Source organism: Vanessa tameamea, chromosome Z (genome assembly GCF_037043105.1).
Source record: "Vanessa tameamea isolate UH-Manoa-2023 chromosome Z, ilVanTame1 primary haplotype, whole genome shotgun sequence".
NCBI lineage: Eukaryota > Metazoa > Arthropoda > Insecta > Lepidoptera > Nymphalidae > Vanessa > Vanessa tameamea.
In genome coordinates this window covers 287,206-310,725 of record NC_087341.1, presented here as the reverse complement: position 1 = coordinate 310,725, position 23,520 = coordinate 287,206, and the positions used below count along the sequence as shown (strand labels likewise).

The 23,520-nt window shown below is 37.4% G+C and overlaps 1 protein-coding gene across 4 annotated transcripts in view; it reads right to left on the bottom strand.

Moving 5' to 3' along the window:
* The window catches only part of LOC113403975 (protein NDRG3), a 72,285-nt gene that overhangs the window by 27,838 nt on the left and 20,927 nt on the right, over nt 1-23,520 (bottom strand). For all 4 annotated transcript variants that reach the window (XM_026644681.2, XM_026644679.2, XM_064220536.1 and 1 more), the window contains one exon: nt 2,547-2,664. In XM_026644681.2, coding sequence (XP_026500466.2) covers nt 2,547-2,664 — 118 coding nt within the window. The remainder of the gene's footprint in view (nt 1-2,546; nt 2,665-23,520) is intronic.

Genomic DNA, 23,520 nt, shown 5'->3' with positions numbered 1-23,520 from the left:
TTAAAGGTGACTAAATCATAAAGAGTCCATATATAATAGCAGCTTTAGAAGAGAATTAGACCAACAATATAGTAATTGACCTCTGATAGACTAAACATTGGCGAAAAACATGTTTTGACGTTATATTTCTTATGGTGCGTTATGATACATAGGCTTTACAAAATAAGGCCTTGAATTTTGAATTAAGGAGTTTTTTAAGCAAAAGGAAGAGATAGAAACGCGCGCGGCTAGCAGGCTGTATGGTACATACAATATTTTAAACAAATATATATTCGGGAATAATTAGACGATAATAAAATCACGTGACTGGAATGGCTCTGATGAGCTAAGAGTCAACTTAAAGTCCTATCTCCAGTACACGCTAACTATCCTCATCGCCTCTGAGCATTCAACTACAGCACGAGTCTGGGACTACCACGTTGCAACGTGAGAGAGACGCAAGAACTAAACTATGATCAGAAACCTTGCCTCGGCGAGATGCATCGAAGTGCAGCGCTAGCAAGCGCGCGAGTGCGCTAAACGACGCGAAATCAAACCGGTGCTTTGTATACAATAACGACTTCTCCTGACATCGTTTTCTTCGTCCTAGAAGATACATATAAAAACAGATTTAGAAAAAATATCTTAATATCATCTTTATTTGCATTTATTTTATTCTTTAATTCGAATTCAAGCTTGTCTTTTTTTATTCAATTTTATTCATTCGAGCATCAAGTTTATCTTCTTAGTTAATCATATCTTCAGTCGTGTTGTCCTCGGATATTTTTGATGTTTTAATTTTCAGGCAACGTCACAGACTTAATTTAGGACCCGCTGAGAGAGAGAGATTATTTATAAAATTAGATAAATTTATTGATAAAATCTTTGAAATTACAATGATATTTTGGTTTAGTTTTTGCGGGCGAGGTCGCGACGGGCAGAGCTGGCGGGGTATATGACTTATTATGAATTGCTAACAAACTGTCCACGCGTTACGACTACAGGTCAAACAAGCCGAGGTATTGCAGTATCAATATGAATACAAGGCATTGCATATTTTCGTCGTAGTTTACACAACGACTAAGTACTGTTCGTCGGCTCAGATTTAACCCAGTACACAAGACTGAGCTCGGGCTAAGTATTAAATTCTACAGCGCTGTTCGATAACACTTCAAGGGGGACTAATTGAACGGAACGATGAAAAGTTTTTGATATAATTTGATATAAATTGACGACACGGAGAAGTTGTGGTTATTGTGAAACTATCTCGCTCCTCGTATTGGAGGGAGTCCTCACGAGCTCGTAATTACCGCGGATTATCGGTTCGGTAAAGTAGTCACCGACACATTTAGTTTTAAAACGTTTGGAATAGAATTAAAAAGTCTTAATATTCATATTTTATAAAATAGTAAGTTTCGTACAAATCCGATCCTTTAGAAACGTCGTCTAATGACAGTCAAAGGTATTACGATACGTCATTAGGAGCTGGCGACTGCGGACGAGGGACACCTCAGTTAATTAGATGTCACGGGAAACTTTCGTCGTTACTGTAACTATGGAGTCGCAATAGAAAGAACGAAAACAGTGTTACTGCTCCAATAAAGAAACAATTCTGAAATACCTACCTCATTAAATATACTTTAACTTTAAAACTTTATAATTGCTTGTTTTTGCCGCAAAGTGAAACGGATCAAGACGCTGACGTCACAAGTCTAGTTATATAATAAAAGTTATGATATATTCCACTTTACTATATCATTAAAGACAAAAAATATTTGGTACTGAAGGCAATTTAAATATTACACGTCACGTAGCTCGCACGAGAGAGGCGAGCGTCCCGTGAGCGAAAACGACGTAGAAGTTTTTGTTGGTGAATATATGCGAATATTGTTTGTTTGCAACGAGATAAAATGCCTCGTGCCAGTCTCGTTACCAGACGTCCAATCACTTTGCAGTTCGAGGGAATTTATTACACGATTTTTATTTCTCGACTCTTTTTTTTTCACACAACCTTCTGATTTCTATAATATTAATATCGCGCGGACAGTACTGGTGCCGTATTCACAGTACCGTTCTTGATCAATTCAATTGAGGGATAATTCAGACACATAAATCAAATCAAATCTGGTAGACGTCACGTCACGTGTTTCTGTAATGATCATAATTGGAACACGCACCGTTAAGGACGAGGACTGCATAGCTTAGAGTAAACAATAAGCCTTGGAGAGACTATGTGCGAGAACATAACAAGCAGGGGCGGCTTCAGACTCGGAAATTTCCTGAATAGGAAGAATACGCGAGGGAAGTTCGCACGCACGGCCACGTGAACGATCATTCGAATAATAGCGTTGTTCGATAGCTTTAACAAATATTCTGTCTTCCGCTGCCTGTCCGTGCAGTTCCCCCGCGTATTATATTAGAATAAAATATATGTCTTATGTGTTACAATATAATGCCCACACACAAAAATAATGTCGTTGTTTCCCATGAGCATACCTTTTAAAAACGCAAAGCGCGAAGCTGTAACATAACATGTAGATGTAATAAAATTAGCAGGTAGTACTCACTCTTCGGGCAGAGTCGGGGCCCCTTCTTCCTGGCCCGGAGCGTTCACGTGGTACACGCAGAAGTTCTCGAGAAGGGCGCGCATGTCCACGTAGTTGAAGAACGGCTGGAAGCTCGTATCTGTCGACATGCAAACAGTTCTCAACTCTCCCCCACAGGACATAAAGCTTAAAACTCCTCCACTTCCGGGGCTCGTTACGAGCCAACTCATTAGGCGTTTTTCTCCTTCTAATTTATTCACTTTGGCATGTTTGTTGTAACCTACGTTTATATAGTTTAAGTTAATGAGTTCCGAACAGCTTTAATTATGAGTTCGCTATGCGGGGTTAGTATGTCAGGCATATTACACAAATCTAAGAAGTCGCGTGGCAAATATTTCGCGACGCGAAAGGCAGGTGGCGGAGCGCATTCATTCCGAACAGTTATTTAGTACAAAACGCTTGATAGGTCATAATGGCGCCGGACGTAACGCTTCACAATAAGAGTCGAGAGATTTTTTAATTGGACGATTTGTCTGTAATTTTTCATTTCATAAAATTAATTGGAAGTGCAGAAAGATTTGAATACGACTCGACTTATGAGATAATTTAGAATTTAGTGTATATTACTGAACATCTTAAGGCTGGCAAATGATGCTTTAGTGAGCAAATATTTTTTTATTTCGACGGATGTATACATAAATTACCGATTCATAGAAAATCGATTCTAGATAGACGTAAGTCCAACATTTCGCTAGTTCACTTTACGCAAATTAGAAAATCTCTTGGACGAATAAAACTCTCGATATTAGCGACGGCAACGTGTATTGATAAAGAGGATAAAATGTATAAAATTACATGACATATTCTCACAAAATATTTGAACATATAGAAAACTCGTCTGTACATGAATATGTTTTGCTTTATTTATGAGCACCGGATATAACTGGCGTCTCCCTCCACGCGAACTCACTTATGTATGTAAGACACCTTTGCGCTGAAGCGAAGGAAGCGACCACAACGTGAAATCATTTGTTAGGCCACTTCCACACTTGCGCTTGCAAGTGTAATAATGTCTGATAATGAAACAATCGTCACGTTTGCTTTGCTTAAAAAACCTATGAGTTAGTAATTATATCCAGCTACATGCCATACAATTATTGTTAATAAGTACCACAGAATCGATATTTAAATGTAATCAAATTGAAATATACATTATCAAGATAATATCAAGAATCCATTGGCGTAAAAGAACCGATTTTGGCCGTGGCGACAGACGACTGCAAAGATTAATTAGCAAAAATAGCAAAATACTCAACGAAGTGACGAGAACTCATGTAAATACGACGAGTTTGTGTGGGAGTTGGATACGAAGGTAACGCTTTCGGTAAATTTACTCTTGGGACCCTCTCATAGTCGAGACGTGTACCGAGATGGAAACAAACAATAAATAATTTACAATTCTTTGTTTAGAACTTATAAATATATACATAGTTTTTGGTGTCAACGACGTTGCGATTAAAAGTTACATATAATAATGTTGCGCTAAAGTTGAACATAAATTTTTTTTATAACGCCTCAAGAATTCATTCCCAATAAATGGGAAACATATAAAAGGTGTTTCCGTCGCCTGCACAGGCAGACAGATAACTTGAGCGGAACCCAATCGAGAACGTAACACCACGTAACACCACGTAACACCACGTAACACCACATTCGACAGTTATATGGTAAATACCGATACATTTTTCGGCTCAAGCGTTAATCAAATCAGCTCAGAGTAAATGAGACATGACATCTCGCAAATTGTAAAAACTCTGAGGCAAAGTAGAAAAACAAACAAAAATACTTACGGAATAAACTTTATCTCTATATTAAGCATCGTAAGAAATTGTTTTAATATTTTATTATGTACTAAATCAGCTTGCGTTACAATTACTTTTGTAAAGAATACTTAAACTAAATCGTTTTCTTTATCTTAATCAGCGATCGCGACTAGAAAAATTATTGACATCAAGTGTTCCGGATTCGTTGTAAATACGCATAAACTCGCCCCGCGGTCCTTTTCATTCGTCTCCGAAAATCTATAAGAACGGAATAAATGAAAATCCTCATTCAGAACCGTTCAGGCGAGTGTCCTACAGAATGGACCTTTTCAATGCCGTCTAATAATAGCATTCAGTTCACTTTCGAAGTATTACCGTCACGAATAAATACGGAATGGTTTGCTATTTTGATATTTTGACGAATGCTACTACGTGCCCGTGTGTACACACGGTGTACGATATTTCGTCAATTTTAAACAATAGTCATATATGTATATAGTTTGAGTTAGAATAGACGGAAGTTAGCAAAGCACGTTTGTGTATGTTACGCGGAAACTTCGTACGACTAAAGTCGTGAACTGATTTCGATGATTCTTTTAAACTTGCAAATTTGCTCAATTATCTATTACTCTTCAGAAAGGCCCGAATGAGAATACTAAGCAGATAATTAATTGAATAGACGGATAAAAGAAATATAAATTATAAAAACGTTTATAACTTATAACAATACTTTTAAATGAATAATACCTACAATTCACTATAATCCTCTTTAGAATCGTACCAGTATTGCAGTACCACATTTATTGCATTGCAGTGCGAACGATTGAACGAGATCGAACTTGTGCGAGGGGCAGTGCCCTGTTAAAAATATAATTTCTTAAAGAATTTAAGAAAGTTCTTCTTCTTGCACCTTTACGTTATGAAACGGAAGTCACGTCCACATTTCAAGTCTTGGCTTTAAGTTGATATCAGCCGGTTATGGTTTCATATCATTACATAGTATATAAAACAAAGTCGCTTAGCGCTGTCTGTCCGTCTGTATGCTTCGATCTTTAAAATTACACAACGGATTTTGATGCGGATTTTTTTAAATAGATAGATTGATTCAAGAGGAAGGTTTATATGTATAATACATGCACAATATTGTAGAGAAACACTGATTATTTTAGAGGTTTCTAAAGTGATGTCGTAAATAAACACATTTTTTGCGCTTACATTTTAAACTCTGTCTGAACCCTACGAGGTAGATCAAAATACTGTACAGCAGTATTGCACACCTTAAAAAGGTCTTCAAAAAAGTCTGCGATAGTACATGTCCATCTCTTAGGGATAACCCACAAAAACAATTTTTATCCTTTACTTTTAACGAGAAATAATGGCTTATTTTCGAAGCGATTTCAAGCAATACAGCAATCCTTATCCAATTAAGTACCTTAAATATATTGTGCATTTAATATAGAACTATATGGCCCTTTACAGCGTGTAATTTAAATGAATATATATACTCTGCGAGTTTCGCTATCTCGCTAGAGGTTGATGGCAAGTGGTCACCACCACCAACAGACAATGGCACTGTAAGAAATATTAAGCATTTCTTTCATTGCAAAACAAAAAGCCCTCTCACCTAGTAAAAAGTATTCCGCACGACGGTAGAGTTTAAATATTGACAAAATGCTTTATTGTAAAGTTTACTCGAATAAGATACGTTTGGTTTGATTTGATTCGTCTTGTAAGGAGGGTGAGACCTTTTATAGTCACTTCTCCTCCCGTCTCAAGCCGCCAATAAAACTAATAATGTAAATAAATCAATATTCAAATGGTACAAGACGACAGCGTTCGCTGTTTGCATTATTAAAAGTATGAGACGGGTGCGGCAGAGCACCCTTTGGAAGAGCAAGAGCCCTAGGGCGGTACTTGTGCAGATAATTAATATACATGGGCTCAGTGAAAACTTCCCAAGATATTTATAAAAAGTAGCAACTGCGACGACTCGTACCAGACATCGAGGCTGTCTGCGGGCACTTTTTATTGACATAGTTTAGTTGATATCTTTGCTTGACGAGCTAAGTTTCGGCCGAAGGCAGGCAATTACAGTATTTACATTTTACAGTACAATCAATCTGTGTATATAAATCTATAGTATATACGGAGAAAATATTGTTTTTAAATTATTAATTGAAGTGTACATTGCGGGGCATAAATTACATAGAATTTCGTCCAATTAATCTGGCATGACACATAGTATGTTAATATATGATAACATACGATAATATGAGCTTTTCGGCAAATGAGCAAATGGCCTTTTTCAAAAGGCGTCATTAGAGAATGCTTTCGAATCAATATTTCTCATCAAAGGCGGTTTCAGACAGCTGCAGTCAATTTGCATCATACACTCCACTTTGATTGTGGTCTGCTCTGCGCCATGTTCAGCTTCAGTAATTGCGATGCACAGATACGGTCTTTTTCGTTTTCACTTTCGACTTTTTAGATTCAATTACTTAATAAATAATCGTCCATTACGCGGGCTTCGTGCATCCACCACCACCTTTGAGTTAACTTTAAAATAAAAGGAGATCAATTCGGCTAATTTGATTTCGTGCGTACGACGTTGATATCACCGTTGATTATGAACTCGTTTTAATATCATTTTTATTGTATCAGTTTCATCTTGAGAGTAATCCCAGTTAGATTTGAAGACTTAATTACTGTGAAATGATGGAAATAATTTTTTCTGACTTTTTCAATGGATTTATATGACCTCTCTTGGATTTATTAAACATTGTGAAACAATTTCATTGAATTATTAATTATTTTTAATTAATTTGGTTAAACTATTTGGCTTGTCTTCTTCGAGTCACATAAAAAAATAAACAAGAACTTCATAGATTAATACCGAGTAATTAAAGTACTAGAGATTTCGCATAGCCATCTAAAACGGAGACTTTAGATCAGATTTGTAATTATAAACGAACTCACGTCTGCACGACCACCGCCCGCTGTTTGTCTGTAGGCGCGAGGCCCGACTGTTTGTAATTAACAGAGATTACGCCGGCGATACATCACTTAAATAGACTTTGTTCCGTGTAGTGGAGGACTACTGAAGTGCTGTGTGTTGTATCAGAGGCTCACGAGTTATACAAACAGAAATAGCGAAAACTCTTTAACTATAAGTAATTCCGAATAAAAGAATTCGTTGAAACGTAAAATAACAAGCGGCTGAACATAAAACACAAGGACACATTACCAAGATGTAAAGTTACATACGATCTCTATTGCTGGATGTGAAGTTGTGCGTGTAATTCTCCAAGACCGCTCTCCTACCGCGTTTAGGTTTCGACGAATAAAAAGGGCTTTGGATGAGGTACATGGGGCGATGTTCGAGATAGATAAATGTGTTCACCGGGGAGAGCGGCTCCCGAAACTTACGTAACATACGTCGTTGGGATTCATAACGAAAATGAAACTTGGGTGGAATGTTGATTTTCTAAATTCATAGTTCAGTTCACGAACCAAAACATCCAAGGAAACCGCTTTTAATATTTCAGTTTTACTCCACTGCCCGCGATTTAAGCGATACGATTTTCAAGAATGTACGACTGATGTTTTAGAATAATGATTATATATTAATATATCAGTTTCCCACGTGTGGCTGCGTCGGACACTTGTGTGTTGTTGATATAACTTTCATATCACACTATACGAGATTTATATGATGAGTGTGCACGCCCTCTACATTTCATCTCCTGAATCTTGGCGGCTAGTCATGGCGGCGGGAGACATCTTAGACAATAGTACACCAGTGCAGTCTCTTTTTAACCCTTACACTCAACCCGATGTGATGAAATTTAAAGATAACCGGAACGCGATTCGTAAGACCGTGGACTTTCTTTACGTTCCGAAGCAGAAAGTGTAAAACTATTTATTTTCATTTTGATAAAAAATTCTTGCGACTAAATCGTAAGAACTTTTTATGCCCCATCCGGAAATCGCAACCGGGAACTATTGATCTGCTTAGACATATAAAAACCCATCAGCTGGTTATTACATTTGCAGACTGAAAAACAAAATTAAGACAGAGATTAACCAGAGTTTTACAACACTCGTCCAAATTCCTAAATTGCAAAAATATACATACTCATATAGCAGTCCTCTAACTCTTTGCGATGACTAATCGCTACGAACAATCTGCTGCTACTGCTGTAGTGGTAAATGATTTAACTATTACAAGGCAATCATTATCGATGTGTGTGTCCCGTGTCAACAGAATGAATGGCGTGGTGTCGCTACGTGTCACACGGCAGACATCCACGGGAGACGCGGCGACATTAAGCGTTCTTTTATGTATGAGAAATCTTGTTACTTTCCGGTAGGATATTTTTATACGTCGACGAGATTCGTCAACCTCCGTTATATCTAACTGTATATGACAAATTACGAAACGCACTGGCTGCCTAACTGAATACCTAAAATTAACAAACATTACCATAGCAGATGTACAGCTATAACAAACTCATAGAATAATTTCAATCAAATCGCAATTATTCATACAGCATGACTTTAATACGGTTGTCGTTAAGTCGACATTACCAAACGGAGATCAGTTGAAGTGTGCGCTTTATATATAATAACACAGATATGAAATGAGGCACTGAAGCGCCACGCTACGGTAAGTGATTTAACGGAACGGTGTCGGCGCCCCACACAATACATTACAATCAAACCTAATTTTATTATAAATTAAACATCAATATTAATATTCGTTTCGTTTGCATTTCAAGCAAGCAAGTTAAAAACTCATCAGCGTATTGGGCTCTCAGTCGTTCAGCTTACAAACATTTTTGTCGTATTTTCAGCTGTTTGGAGCGAACTAGTCAAAGCGCAAGTTATCCTGAAAAGTTCCTTGAAAGTTATCAAACAAGAAAAGTTGCCATCAAATGATGTATGGACGCAAAACTACCTTTAGTAATTGATTATTTGTACGAAAATCTACAGTCGTTTTTAATAAATATAATAATCAACGAAATTTCAAATGACTCGTGAAAAACTGAAAGTTTTCGTACTTTAGCTACATTTTATGTTACATTTAGATTTGACACAGTAAACTGGTCGCAGCGACGCCGACACCGAGCGCGCCAGTATCTGGGCCTGATTTAAAGTAAAAATAATAAAAACTTCGTTCAGATCAACGAACCCCGATGTTCAGATAGACAGAACGTTCCGTTAAAAGGATACACGTAAGTAAATGTTTATTCTACGTGTTTAGTTTTGTTTTTGCACGTATTTGATCAATATGTTACGGCGTTGCAAACAGTTAAATAAACTATAGTAAACGTTATTCATAATAGAACATAAAAATACTCCCGGGGCAAGGGTGCGTTGCCGATGTTCATATTTCTTAAAGTGTTTGTGCGGTAGTGACCACTTATATTGCCTAAGTCATATAATAAATAAAAGAATAAATATGTAGAAAATATAATATATTTTTAAATATCAGTATAAGTAGTACAAAGCCCATGCTTTCATGTAAATCATTCTTAAAATCAGAACCATTTTTTAACAAAAACAATAAAACCGACGCCGACGGCGCCAGAATTTTTAATTATTTGCACATTTTTAATGTAATTAGAGGACAACACCACAAGCGCGATGTTCACTCGGAGGCAAAATGGACGATTCTCTCATAAATTAATAATTTTAAACTTATTTTAAAATCACAAAGTAAAAATTATTATATTTTTCACTAAAATATTAATGTTACAATTTAGCAAGAAGGTTTCAAGAATTCATTAACACAATACGAGAGCTTTCTAAACGTCACAGAAGCAACCGCAACACAATTGTAACGCCAACATAATATAACTTTGCGATTATGTTAATTTGGTGATCAAATAATAGCAGCTCCCTCGTTTATATCAATACTAGCGACCCGCCCCGGCTTCGCACGGGTACAATGCTGATACTAAATATACTACAGAATGTCTTACAACGTTCACAGTTTTTCAGTCATTAGACAATACAAACCGCTTTGTCCGTGCGTTTTAAATCTGTAATATTTTCGGAAATTTTCATGTAAATATTTATAAATAGTTTAAAAATCACGCTTTTAGCACGCACTAAAAATTACAAATGGAGCGTTTTGCTTAAAAATAATAGTTTAAAAAACTAAAAAATACGGTTTTGGCTCGCACTAAAAATTACGAATGCAAACCCTTTCATTTGATACCCATATCATGCACCCCATTTCAAATAACCTGTCTGCCATCTTGGACGTCCGCCATATTGGATTTAAGTCACGTGACTATTTTTTTCGTATTCCTAACAGCAAACCCTTTCATTAGATATCCATATCATGGGGGTGGATTTCAAACAGCCAGTCCGCCATCTTGGGGAGGCCGCCATATTGGATTTGTAATGACGTTTCTTAGCTAGTCATGTATTGTTATCAGAACTCAGAGCGTGTGCAAAATTTCATTTGACCGGGAAGTCGCTCAAATTAAGATTCCAAGATTTTCTTACATACATAGTTACAAGTGAAGCTAATATAAGCGTGTTAATTACATGTTGTAAAGGACCATATCGATCTATGTATATTAAACGCACAATGTATTTAAGGTGTTTTATTGATAAGGATTAATGCTGTATTGCGAAAATTATTTCTAGTAAAAAGTAAGGATAAAAAATGGTTATTGTGGGTTATAAGTGATAGGCATATACCATCGCGGACTTTTTTGAAGCCTTTTAGGTGTACAATACTGTAGTACAATATTTTGATCTACCTCGTAGGGTACCAGCCAGCGTTTGCAAAAATAATCAGTGTTTCTCTACTATATTGTGCATGTATTATACATTTAAACCTTCCTCTTGCATCAATCTATCTATTTAAAAAAAACGCGTCAAAATCCATGACATGATTACCAAGGATATATGTATTTATTACATTACAAATACATAATAATGACTTAACGAAATATATACGGAACAAATATACTAAAAATTTACTTTCGTACAAACTATGACCGCGTGGAATGGTGGCAAGAATGCTAGCGAATTTTCCTTGTAGAATCGCAATTCGGATTCTTTGGGCGAAAAATGAACCAGCCTTGCTGTCACCAGTGGAGGCAATAAGACGGAGCGTTAAATCTTTTAGAAAATTGTTTATATAGCAATATGTATTAGCATCGAATAATCGTGTGTCGATCGGGAGAAGAGTGTGTAGGATCGCTACTGCATATCGCCCTAGTCGTTATGGCAGCGCCGACCCGGGCGTAACGTGATGTTCGTCGTAATGCGTCACTAAAATTAAATTACGTGATTGATTCAATCAACTAATTGAACAGAAAAGTTGAATTTTTTAGGAGTTCTTAACTAATTTTGTAGGAGTAATTAAAAAGTTCTCGAATTATATAATAAATTGTTTAAAATAAACGCTAGCGGTTCTCTCCATTATTTTGAATGTACTCAATAAGAAGTTAACGTAAGACGAAAAGTATTGGTTAATTCGCCATTTGTACAAGTTTTAAGAATAACAAAAAATAGTAGATCAGAAAGAAATATAATATCCTGAAGTGTTTCCACGTTGCCGACGTCAGGCATGTAGACAATTTGTGTTTAATTCATGTATAAAATCAGCCATTCAAAATACGAACTCAAGATGTTATGTTCTGTGATTTAATAAACCCTACCCGAAGCCGGTGTAGTATCGGATAACGTTGAGACGGCGTTACACATACAGTTATTATTATACTTTGTTAGAGTAATTTAACATAAGCCTATTCGGTGAGCAATAGCTGGTGCTTTCTGTGCTCGTGATCATAATGGAGTGACGTATTTTACGCATGTTGCAGTCAGCACCATATATATTTATAAATATAAATAAATTAATATTGGACACATCACATACATTACTCTGATCCCAATGTAAGTAGCTAAAGCACTTGTGCTATGGAAAATCAGAAGTAACGACGGTACCACAAACACCCAGACCCAAGATGACATAGAAAACTAATGAGCTTTTTCTACATCGACTCGGCTGGAAATCGAACCCGGGACCTCGGAGTGGGGTGTACCCATGAAAACGGGCGTACACACCACTCGACCACGAAGATCGTCAAATTGCAAAAAATATTAAAATGTGACTCGAAATGGCTTTCGACGTCAATAAACGTCATTCACGCCAAAAATGATGTAACGTTTTTTGATAAATATTCAAACAATATTCTAAAAGTTTCCGTATAGGGGGCACGTGACTTGCTATCTGAAGTCATCGTTATTACTTTTTAATAAAAACATATTGTATTTCACTGGTCTGGTTTCTGCGACTATAAGTAGGTATGTATATGAGCGTGACTAGGTGTCAATCTCACAAAAATACTTGATTTATCAGCGAATTCGTAAGAGGAAATCAGGTCGTCGGAATATTAGGATTCGAATGCATCGTATCTTATAGTGTCGCCGACACTGAGAGCATATAACTGTGAGCTGCTTCTTACAATGTCAATATACCTCAGCCTCAATTCAGTGGTCGAAGGCGGTGCTTATGTTTGAAGAGTGACTCAGACAATCTGGATCAGCACAAAATATTGATCATAGAATGAGCGGTGAGTCGATACTCCCACCTGGACAGCTCTGCACAAGCCCCATCACCGGTGGAATGCTATCTGACATAACCGAACAGTACAAATCTGACGAACGGCTATGATTTTCAACTCGTTTCAACCTCGCGACCTCGCGTTGAATACGAAATTAAATATGTATAAAATTTACAAAATAAACTGTATATCTTTGGAAATATAAAGTTTTAATATGAATTCTGTATTCATTTGATTGCAACTTTCTGCATAAACCGAGGGGAAATAAACCAAGTGTTAGTTTCAATGGTATAAGTATAATTTTAATAAAGCATTGCAGTGCAAGTCCCGTTCCCGCAAATTAACGAAAATAGAAGCTCAGTAACATCAGCGCACAGAAGGGCGTACCGTAGGTGTCTAATCACTTATAAGACGCTCGCTCGATGCGGACGCGGAACATAAAACGCTGATTGTGAAATAAAACTTTTACTACATTTTAATGACTTTAAAGTGCAAACGACAATTTTAATTAATTGCGTTTGTTATGTTGAGCCAATGGCTTCGTTGTGTTGTTTTAAGCAGGGTTTCATTAAAGTCGATCATTATTAATTCCGGAAATAATCATTACACCACTATTTAAATATTGACGAGCTGTGGTCTCATTTTATTTGTTTAGTCCATGTGTAATTTATACAATTCAATTATTACCCTCGGAACCCTTTAAGCAATGCGATATGAGGTTTCATATACGCTAGCCTTATATATAGTATTATATAATACATACGTCATGTTTTTGTTAAAATATAATCAAGATTTTTTTTCAGTTTCACGGTAAAACGATCACGGACTCAGTGAAGATGCAATATACTGTCCATGTCAAAAAAGCTCAATATTAATACGATAGTACCTTTTTAAGTCGAAGACGAGACCTCGCTTCTTCGGACACATTATGCACTCTACAAGGCAGATGGCAGACATGCTCGCGGTATAACCTATTAGACGGCCTGACACAATGGTGAAAGTGCATACAGATCGTGATCGTGATCATGATAAATCGGGGTCTAAGTCAAAATCAAAAAGCTTTATTCAATACAGTAGTTTGCCACGGCCTGGAGGCGATCGTTCTAATACCAAGGCGTGTTAGCATCTAAGAAGCCAATAGTTTTATATTAACCTTTCGTTCCTGATTATTTTAATGAATTTAGCATTTGAATAAATTTGTACGTTTTCGGGATCCTGCTGTAAAAGCGTATATATTGCCCCACAAAAGAATTATTAACCCTGTGTAGTCGGGCAAGATTCCTTACTAGCTTATGCTTGTTCCTAGTACTGATATGGTATGTGCGTCACAATTTCTACGAAATTCTTTTATATTTTTACAAACAAACCAAAACATTTTTCGCTTCCCAATATGCTTGCATATTGGGAAGCGAACTGTCGCTGCAATATAAACATCGGAATGCTGATGAAAAACATGAATAGGATATTATGCTGAGGAAATAACTAAAAACGAAGTCGAAACTAGTCGTATCCACATAAAGCAGAAATATAATCTTCTTAACTACGAAAACTGCAAATCTCATTTCGTCTACTTGCCAACCCATGAACATGAGGGCCCACTGCAGTTTAGAATCCATAATGATTTCAAAATTGTTTATAGTGTCAACAAGGTGCAACGCTTTTTCCCATTTAGTAGTACATCAGTTGACAATTGAAGTAATAAATTTGTTACATTTAGTATTTTTGCTATTCAACAGAAAATTATGACACTAAACCAATATACAAACCATTTGTGAAAGGGCACTGTTTACATCGTCAGACACAACTTCCCGATAGAGAGATCAATGTCCTATCCTTCAATAAAGTTGTAGTTTTAGACTTTTTTACTTCGAAACTTGTTTTATTTATGGGGGAGATGTTCTACCCCGGATTCGCTAGCAATAATGCTTGCCCTTTGCCACTTGTAAAACCTCATTTAATGCTAATTATAGATCTATTCCCCCACGACGGCGCATCCCTCCGTGTTAAATTATCGTCGTTGTAGTAAAATAGCTTTTGTGAGTGAACTATACAACAATAAGTCAGTTCCAGTGTCGTATTCAATAGTTGGTTGCTTTAATTAAATAATTAATTACTACAATAAGGTTAGTACTCAATAGTTGAATACTTCAGCATTATTCTTGAGCACTCGTAAAATTGTTAGCAGTATTCAATTAACCGAATAATTGGTCTAGTGGCTAACTTGTAAGGCACTACTGTTTTTGGCAACAAATTAGTGGCACAGTAGCATAGGGGGTTGGAAAGTGCACGGTTTACCCTAATGCTTGAAAGTGGTCCCCGTTATTTTAATTGACCAGGATTATCATTGTCACCAAAAGATTTGTATCGTGTTGACCAAATAAAATAAAGCGACGAGAACAAATGTAAACAAATAGTTTAATAGGAACTAGACAAAAGACCTTAATTAAAGAGAATCATTTGATTTTTTGTCTGCGACTTGAACACCCGAGACAGCTCAGCTTGTCGATGTGAAGTAGGTTAAGGGTCCCGGTTTTCATTAAAAATTTAATTAACTTCATTAACTGCTTCCTTGCATATCGTTAGATTATAATGTGTTTTATACAGTACGGCAGTCAGGGAAGTGTATTATAAAATGTCCCGAGTATTGCTTCAACCACTAGTTCTAGGAATATACATTTCGTTCTCCTACTACTAGCCGTAGTGTTTATTTTTGTTTAAATGTCAAATTTGATATTTGCATGAATAATTTCAACTTGTTCATAATTATGAAACGTGCTGGTCCACAAATATGGTTATGTATTCGTCCCGTTGGGAATAAATTGTGCGATAATAATTATAAAATCATTCCGTTAGCCTACTGCGTTGTGATTTTTTATTTTTTATTTCTAACAGCAAGGCGGACTCGCAAATGAGCTGATGGTAAGTGGTTACCACTGTGGCTGTGTCGACATTGGAATTAATAGAAAATTTCACATTCCATGCATCGCCAAGGCCCTGCCAACGTCTGGAATTAAGAAGTTGTTTCTTGTGCCTGTTATTACACCGACCGTCCAAAACTAAAAGCAATACCAAGTAGTGATGTTTATCAGTAGAATGATTGATAGATTGCCATGCCATTGCCATTATCATGATGGGTTTGCATAAAGCTCTCCTAGTAAAATTCTTAATATGATCTAGATTGTCGAATATTTATCGATAGAATAGTCGTAACAGTATCATCTATACCCTGCGGTATATTACACTTGTTTGGAAAAGAGCATTTCTTTCAAAACAAAGCCGAGATTCTGGATCTAAAACCAATGCATCCAAAGCGTCGCCGAAACCGTCGCCTCAGAACCAGATTCAAGTTTTCAAGGCGAGTTCAAGCCCGACAGCATTAAACCCGTACCGGGTCAGGTACAATCAGGTAGGTAGCTGATATAGCGGTAGGTACAAGCTTTTTCCGAGTATTCGAGGCATCGATACGCGGCAGAAATCCCAACATTGGAGACGACAGATTCCTTGTTCGTTTCACTCTCTAGTTGGTCAACAACCTACCATAGAGGCCAGAAAGGGTGGAGATCTTGAAGCGGAAGTAGCTGGCATCCGAGCCTGTGGACTCCTTCCCCCAATCTATGCGCGACGATATGATTGCTTGTTTTTTTATTCTTTACGAACAGGAGGCTCACCTGATGGAAAGTGACTAACACCGCCCATGTACATCTGCAACACCGGGGGGCTTGCCGGTGCGTAGCCGGCCTTTAAGCAATGTGTACGCTCTTTTCTTGGAGGGTCCCAAGTCGTATCGGTTCGGAAAAACTGCCGGCGAAAGCTGGTTCCACAAAGTGGTTGTGCGAGGCAGAAAATGTCTTAAAAATAACACTGTTGTGGATTTTCGGACATCTAGTAGTGGAATTTTGATGCGATGTTCGAAGATGAAATTCAGCAGAGAATCCAAACAAATTCCTCGAAAATTCTTGAAGTTGTAAGTTTTTCCTTTATGGAGAAAATATGAACTGGTGTGATAGGCCTTTAGTTTAACGGCGGTAAATTGAACCCCTCTTCGGGGATTCTCATATCTACCGACCACGCAATCCAGTCCTTGCCAAATAAAGTAGTTCACCTACATACGTGGGTACCATTTTACCTTCTAGCGGTTTATAAAAATTGAAGTATTATCATTAGACTCTGTCCCGTACACGGAAATACAAACGATTACAGTTAGGTTGCTTCAATACTAAAATAAATATACTCCACGTAATTGAAGTTGCCTTAGCTCATTCCCTGTTTTTATTCGTGTTTACTCATATTTATTTCTATGAGCTAGCAGAACGGATAGAATGTATTTCAAAGATACCGCGGCTTATAATAATCTGTGGAAACGGTTTTGTATTTACATTTTAGCAGACTGCTATACCAACTTTTTAATGTTTTTTAATTAATTTTTTAATTATTATATTTATTCAATACAAAAGTCGTTAAAATAATGGTATGTATCGACTGATATACATAAAAATTCTGCGGAATTGATGACCTCATTTAATATCAGCTATTTTATATTTGAATGTTTAATAGTTTACATTCGTCTACATTCCGCGCGTAAATTATGGGTATGTATTCAGTGTCTAAGCATTTCTACGTCAGTTATGTAATAGCTAAAGTACCAATATAATATTTATGATGCTTTTCTTTCAGCTCTAATGTATGCGTGTTTGTTTTCAACTCTCGTAGTAGTCAGGCTTATTCAGATTTTGTTCAGCATTTGTTCGAGTGTACAGTTATTTAAAGCAGTTAGTAGTATAGATAAAAGGGTTGCCGCGAACTATTAGACTCCGTAATAGGGATGCCAAGTCGGAATCGTTTCTGGGACGACCGCAATAAAATGGAGCAGTGATATATCAAACGATTCCTTTACTTTGTGTGTTTAGTGGATAAAACACGACGAGACTGAAGCTGGCTCTTTCACCGGTAGGCGAGGTTAAAGCTAATGGCAATTAACAAACTAATTTTTATTTGTAATATTACCTACTCAAATACAACTTCCTATTAATCACGTGAGTTAAGTTAAAATTATATTCTAATACCTTTTTGAAATATACACAATGATAATAAAATATCAGCTTAAGCAGACAAGAGACAGGCGCAGCAGACGCAACAGCTAATACTCGAGTGTTTCTTTTAAAACATACAACAAAAAAAATGCCAGTTCAGAGTCAATCAACAAAAAATATTCATTTCTGTAAGATTCCTAAAATAGTCATTAAAATCTTTTTCCTGAAATAGTCTTAAGATAGGTCCTGGCTAGACTTCGCTGTTCGTGTGACAGAGATGGCCCGGTGACGTCACGTGATTGGACCGACGCGACGCGACGGCTACCGGCCCGGAGATGCGTACTATCATTTTCTAATTCTCTCTCGTTATAAACCTATTATTTCGTTATAGTTACGTACGTACTGCACTACGGCAAGAACTACATAAACTAAATAACCCATTTCAGGAAACCATAAATTTGAAGTTCCTATCTTGTTGGAACGTTATTTTCATGTCACTTTGATTATCCTTTTATTATTGGGAATAATTTGATTTAATTTGGTTCAAGTCTACTATATACGAATAATAAAACAATAAGTAGTACGTGTCTGACATTGTTTACAACAAAATTGAATATTCAGGAAACGAGAGCTTATGTACCGCGGTTTAACCGTTACCGTTTTACCGGGGTTTAAGTTAAGATGCCAGAGTTTAAATATTTTTTTACATTCTCACACAAAACAAAGAACGTCACAGGCTGCGGCTCGTAACGTGTAATCGGATAATTGTTGGATAAGGGCACACTTGTTTGAAACGCACGATGAGGTTACTCGTAGCAAACCGGGCAAGTTTTTGAGAGGAAATGTTTAATATTTAAAACTAAGTTGGGTAAAATGCAGACTGATATAATAAAATTAAAATCGGCATCTCGCAAGCTAGTTCGTCCGTCGACTTCATTAAAACTCACAAAGCGCTGAGATTATCAATCTTTGAACAGTTTAAACAATCGGCAGCCAGGAAATCGCTCTCCACTGGAAAACGGATTTGAGCTTTTGTTTACTTCCATATTTTGATTGCGATCTAAGGTTTGGACTGCGCGCGACAGGTATAGGACACTTGTATACAGGGCGGTCCGACTTTTATATTATTTTATTTTACATTGACGTCACCATAGGCGTTGATGAGAAACGAAATGGTGTGGCATTTGGTTTCTATAGGCGTTTGTGCGTCGATCACTTGTAAGCTACTTAACGGATCGGTATGAGACTGGCAATTGACGCCGAATAGTCCATTTAAGAATATAAGTTTTTTAGTTCCGGTGATCCTGCCCCCTTTTTATTAAACGCCCACTAATATAGCGGTATAAACATTTTCATAAATCTCGATGCATGTTCTTTCGGTGATACTTACTGGGGTCTTGTTCATCTACTTGTATTTTAATTAGGACGATATACGGACGGACGATTAATTAGATGTTGGTTTTCAATTTTATTATAGAAGAGTACATGGATACCGGATTTATCTATACAAAGGATGGATAGATTTTAATACAATATTTTTATCTTGTCATAAATTTCTGAAGTTTATATGCATGCCATGATGTTTCCTACCAAGTTGTTTCTTACCCATGATAGGGTTTCATGTTGTCAGTGCAACAAAATAGCGGCAGATGTGACTACAATACAGTTATATTTATTGAATAAAATGTTTAGCGTGACAACGTGAGCGTACAAAGGCATCGTAAATAACATGTTATCACCGCGTCGATAACGTCTACAACAAATACCCTTTTAATATTTGACGCACATACGTAGACGACGTGTGTCCGGCGCTGCGAGGCTGGAGCCGGCCTTTGTGTAGGGGCTGACAGCTTATATTCTGAAGCAATGGCGCGTTCTCGATTGCGGGTCGAATGTCGTGATACGTTTCCTAGCGACCGAAGATCTTTTCATAAGATATCGTTTGAGTTGTGGTATAAAATAAGGGTACTGAGTACTCCGAATTTAATAAAGGACAAGTACCCACGTTTTACAATTTTAAACTCACTCACTGCCAAACTGTGTTCAATTCTTTGAAAATGCATATTATTATATTATGCTCGTGTAAAATTGTTGATTGTAAGCTCGAAACTTTTTTGTTTGAAAGATGTATTGTTTCAATACTTGTAATAATTACAAACAACGAAGCACATACAAAAAGTTGTCAAACTCGCCAGCGTACTGAGAGGTGCTACAACGTAAATGACTAAACCACACTAATCGAGAAGTATCAACGCCAGTTAACTGTATAACTTCCATAACCGCTTGCCCTGCGGAGGCTGCGGGGTCGTCTTCGCAGATTAGTCCCGGACTGAAGTTGTTATTTCTAATACGTAAAGGCACTGTCGATATGTTAATACCGTCACTATTTCGCAATACAACACATTATTTTACACTTACATCGAGCAAGGAAAATTCTACTTGCTTATTGTCCTTGACATTGAATGCTCGTTTATTACTGGCTTTAAACAATAGATAACGCCTTGTTTACATGCGCTGTATAATTGTATACAGTTATCATTATCTTACTTCCTGTCGACTCCGACTTAGCGAATGATCAACAACGAACGAAATATATTCCATCACATAGAAATGTTCGTTTATCTGTCCCGTGCGTATCCTGTAAGAGCACCATTCATCCGACTTAGTGGTAACTTTGTACAATTATTGTGGACACGAGTGAGTGTTGAACAAAAAACGAAAGAGACATTGCAGCGGGGCCGGCAATTTGAGTCCATTTGACGGTACCTTTCTCGAAGTGTAACCTGACTAGTGTTAGGTACATGTTTGATAAACACGACATTAAATTATACTTCGATGTATTTTTATAAAAAATAAGACAATTAATAAAACGCGTTTTTTATCTGGTCATTGGATCGACTTTCGTTTGCATCGGTCGAGAACATTTCGAAATCAATGTCTCCCAAATTTCGTATGAAATGTATTTACGCATTACTGATTACTCGCAATTCGTCCTGCTCAAAGGCCAGCGTTTTAAATTAACAAGATGTTTTAACTATCGATGTGCAAATTATCAGCGCGGCAATCTTTGCCCTGTCTGTCTATGTATACATAACAATTGTTATGGCGACCGGTTGAATAGTTTATAAGATAAAACGCCACGGCGATTAGTGAATATTTAAAAAAATCTACATGCAAATTTCATATGTATCAAACTCCAAGATAACGAAACCAAACGGCTTCGGTCTGTTAATCTCAGATATACCATACCACCCATTCTATACAGAGAGATCATCAAGACGTCGTTTAAATTTCGATCTCGTCATGTCTAATAAAATCAAAACAAGTGTCGCTCAGTACTCGTCCGACGGGCCTCGGCCGTTACTGCAGCGAAGTCAATTATCAGTTATTGACAAGCGATAACCGCCTACGAGTAACTCGATTTACCAGAGCCCATTATCTCATTGCTTATACCTACCTTTTAATTCCTCTATAGAATGTATTTTTGGAAAGGAGGTAATGAAACTTACTAAATAACAGAACTGAAACTACAGCCTGTAGTTTTTAATGGGGAATATCTTTCCTCTCGTTTACCTGAAATCTGCGGAGGTGATTCCGTGAAAAGGGACGGATGTGTGTAACAGGAAGTCGGGGAAACGCGCTCTATTTGATCTGAATAATAACAACGCGGTGCTCGAGTTGGCCGTCGGTGTGAGAGACGAGACCGACCCGACATAATTTTGTTTATATTACACATCATATGCGACTACTGTAAGGTTCGTTATTTATAAAACTATAATTTGTAAAAGAAATGAACTAACTATTAACATATATCAAAATATACTCTCTTCTAAGTAGTCTCTTACACCCGCCATTGAATAGTCTTCTTACAGGATTATGGTACGTTCCTGACAGATTTTAACCACGGCGGTCATTTTCAAAGAAGACCAGCCAACTACCCGCGACATATTCTAGTGCACAAGCGTGTGCGCAAACACATGTGAACTATTTATTCCGGACCGGACCGGATCGGAAAGAGTTCATGCTCAAGACTAACGACATTACGTGCTTCTCGAGACACGGGAATTTACACACATCCAACTTCTAGACTCTGGGTTGGATGGAAAAAAATATATTTTGTTCTTACGTGCTAACATGCATCAATATCGTTGTCGAAGGTGCATGATCTGCAAGCAAGGCGCAAATTCGGCCTCATATGGAGTACTGATCTCACCTCTGGGCGGGTGTTCCCCAGTACCTTCTTCTTCTATTTGACCGTATTCAACGCAGAGAGGCTCGAATTATCGACAATCAAGCTGTTTCCGACCGGCTTGATCCTTTGATTTTGCGCGGAGATGTTGGATCACTATGCATCCTCTACAGCGTTTATAACATGGGGAATGGTCCGAGGAGCTGTTTGGAATAATCCCGGCTGCTAAATTTCACTTCACATCGTGTCAAAATTCGATTCGATTCGTTTCATCCGCACATCTTAGATGTCCAAAAACCACAATAGCGCGATTTTAAGGCATTTTCTACCTCGCACAAAAAAGTTTTAGAAACCAGCTTTCGCGGGCGGTTTTGCCAACCAATACGTTTTGGAACCTTCAAGAAAAGAGCTTACACATATCTTAAAGGCCGCCAACGCACCCGCAAGCCCCCAGGTCTTGGAGATTTCCATGAGCGGTGGTAGGCAATTTCCATCAGATGACCATCCTGCTCGTTTGCCACCTATACGTAAAAAAACAATTACGTAGTTAGGTATAGCAACACCCAATTGTAATGTCTTGGTATTAATTAACTATTCCGACACGATTCGTTGCTTCACATAACGTGTCACGTGCTCCAGCTGCCTTTTTGTTTCCGAGTTCGGCGCATTACCATCGCGGAGTCCGCGAGGCGGAGCCATCGGTGGCGCCTACAGCATGTCGCCACGTGTCTTATACATAGTCTGGCGCTAGTACCAAATTCGGCTACATTTTCTGTCTGCCAAGGATCTGGGATACGTGCCTGGCAAGTTCAGTTATTTGTTTTTCTTATATTTATAGAATTTTATTCTATGAGTGTCTCATTCATAAACCAAACCGTGTGATGTCTATTTATAAGACGTCCCACGCGTCTTTGTGTCGAATGCACTCGGGGCAATTTCTTTCTTCCTACTCACAATTTTATCATACGCGTAGAGAAAAGACTTGAAGTAAAGCGCTTATTACGTGCGTCTAGACTACCAAAGAGGTTTTATCTGTTCCAGTAAATTCTTACCGACAGGGAAACGCTCCGGTCTGTTTTCAGATAAGAATCTTTTCTTAGTTCAATAAAGATCTCGCAGATCTCAAATTTCGCTCAGAAATGTATATAAAATCGAGAATAAACTCAACGTCGACAGTCATTTAGTTTATTAAATTGAATTTCCACTTTTTATATAAAACGTTTAAATAAGAACATACGCAACGACTGAGCAAATGGCGGCTAAACTGTAGCTAATTGACACTGACTAATGGTCGTTGGAGCCCTGGTCCTTCGTCGGGTTAAACTAATAGTTCAGTGCACATCTTCGAACTAAATCTATCACGCT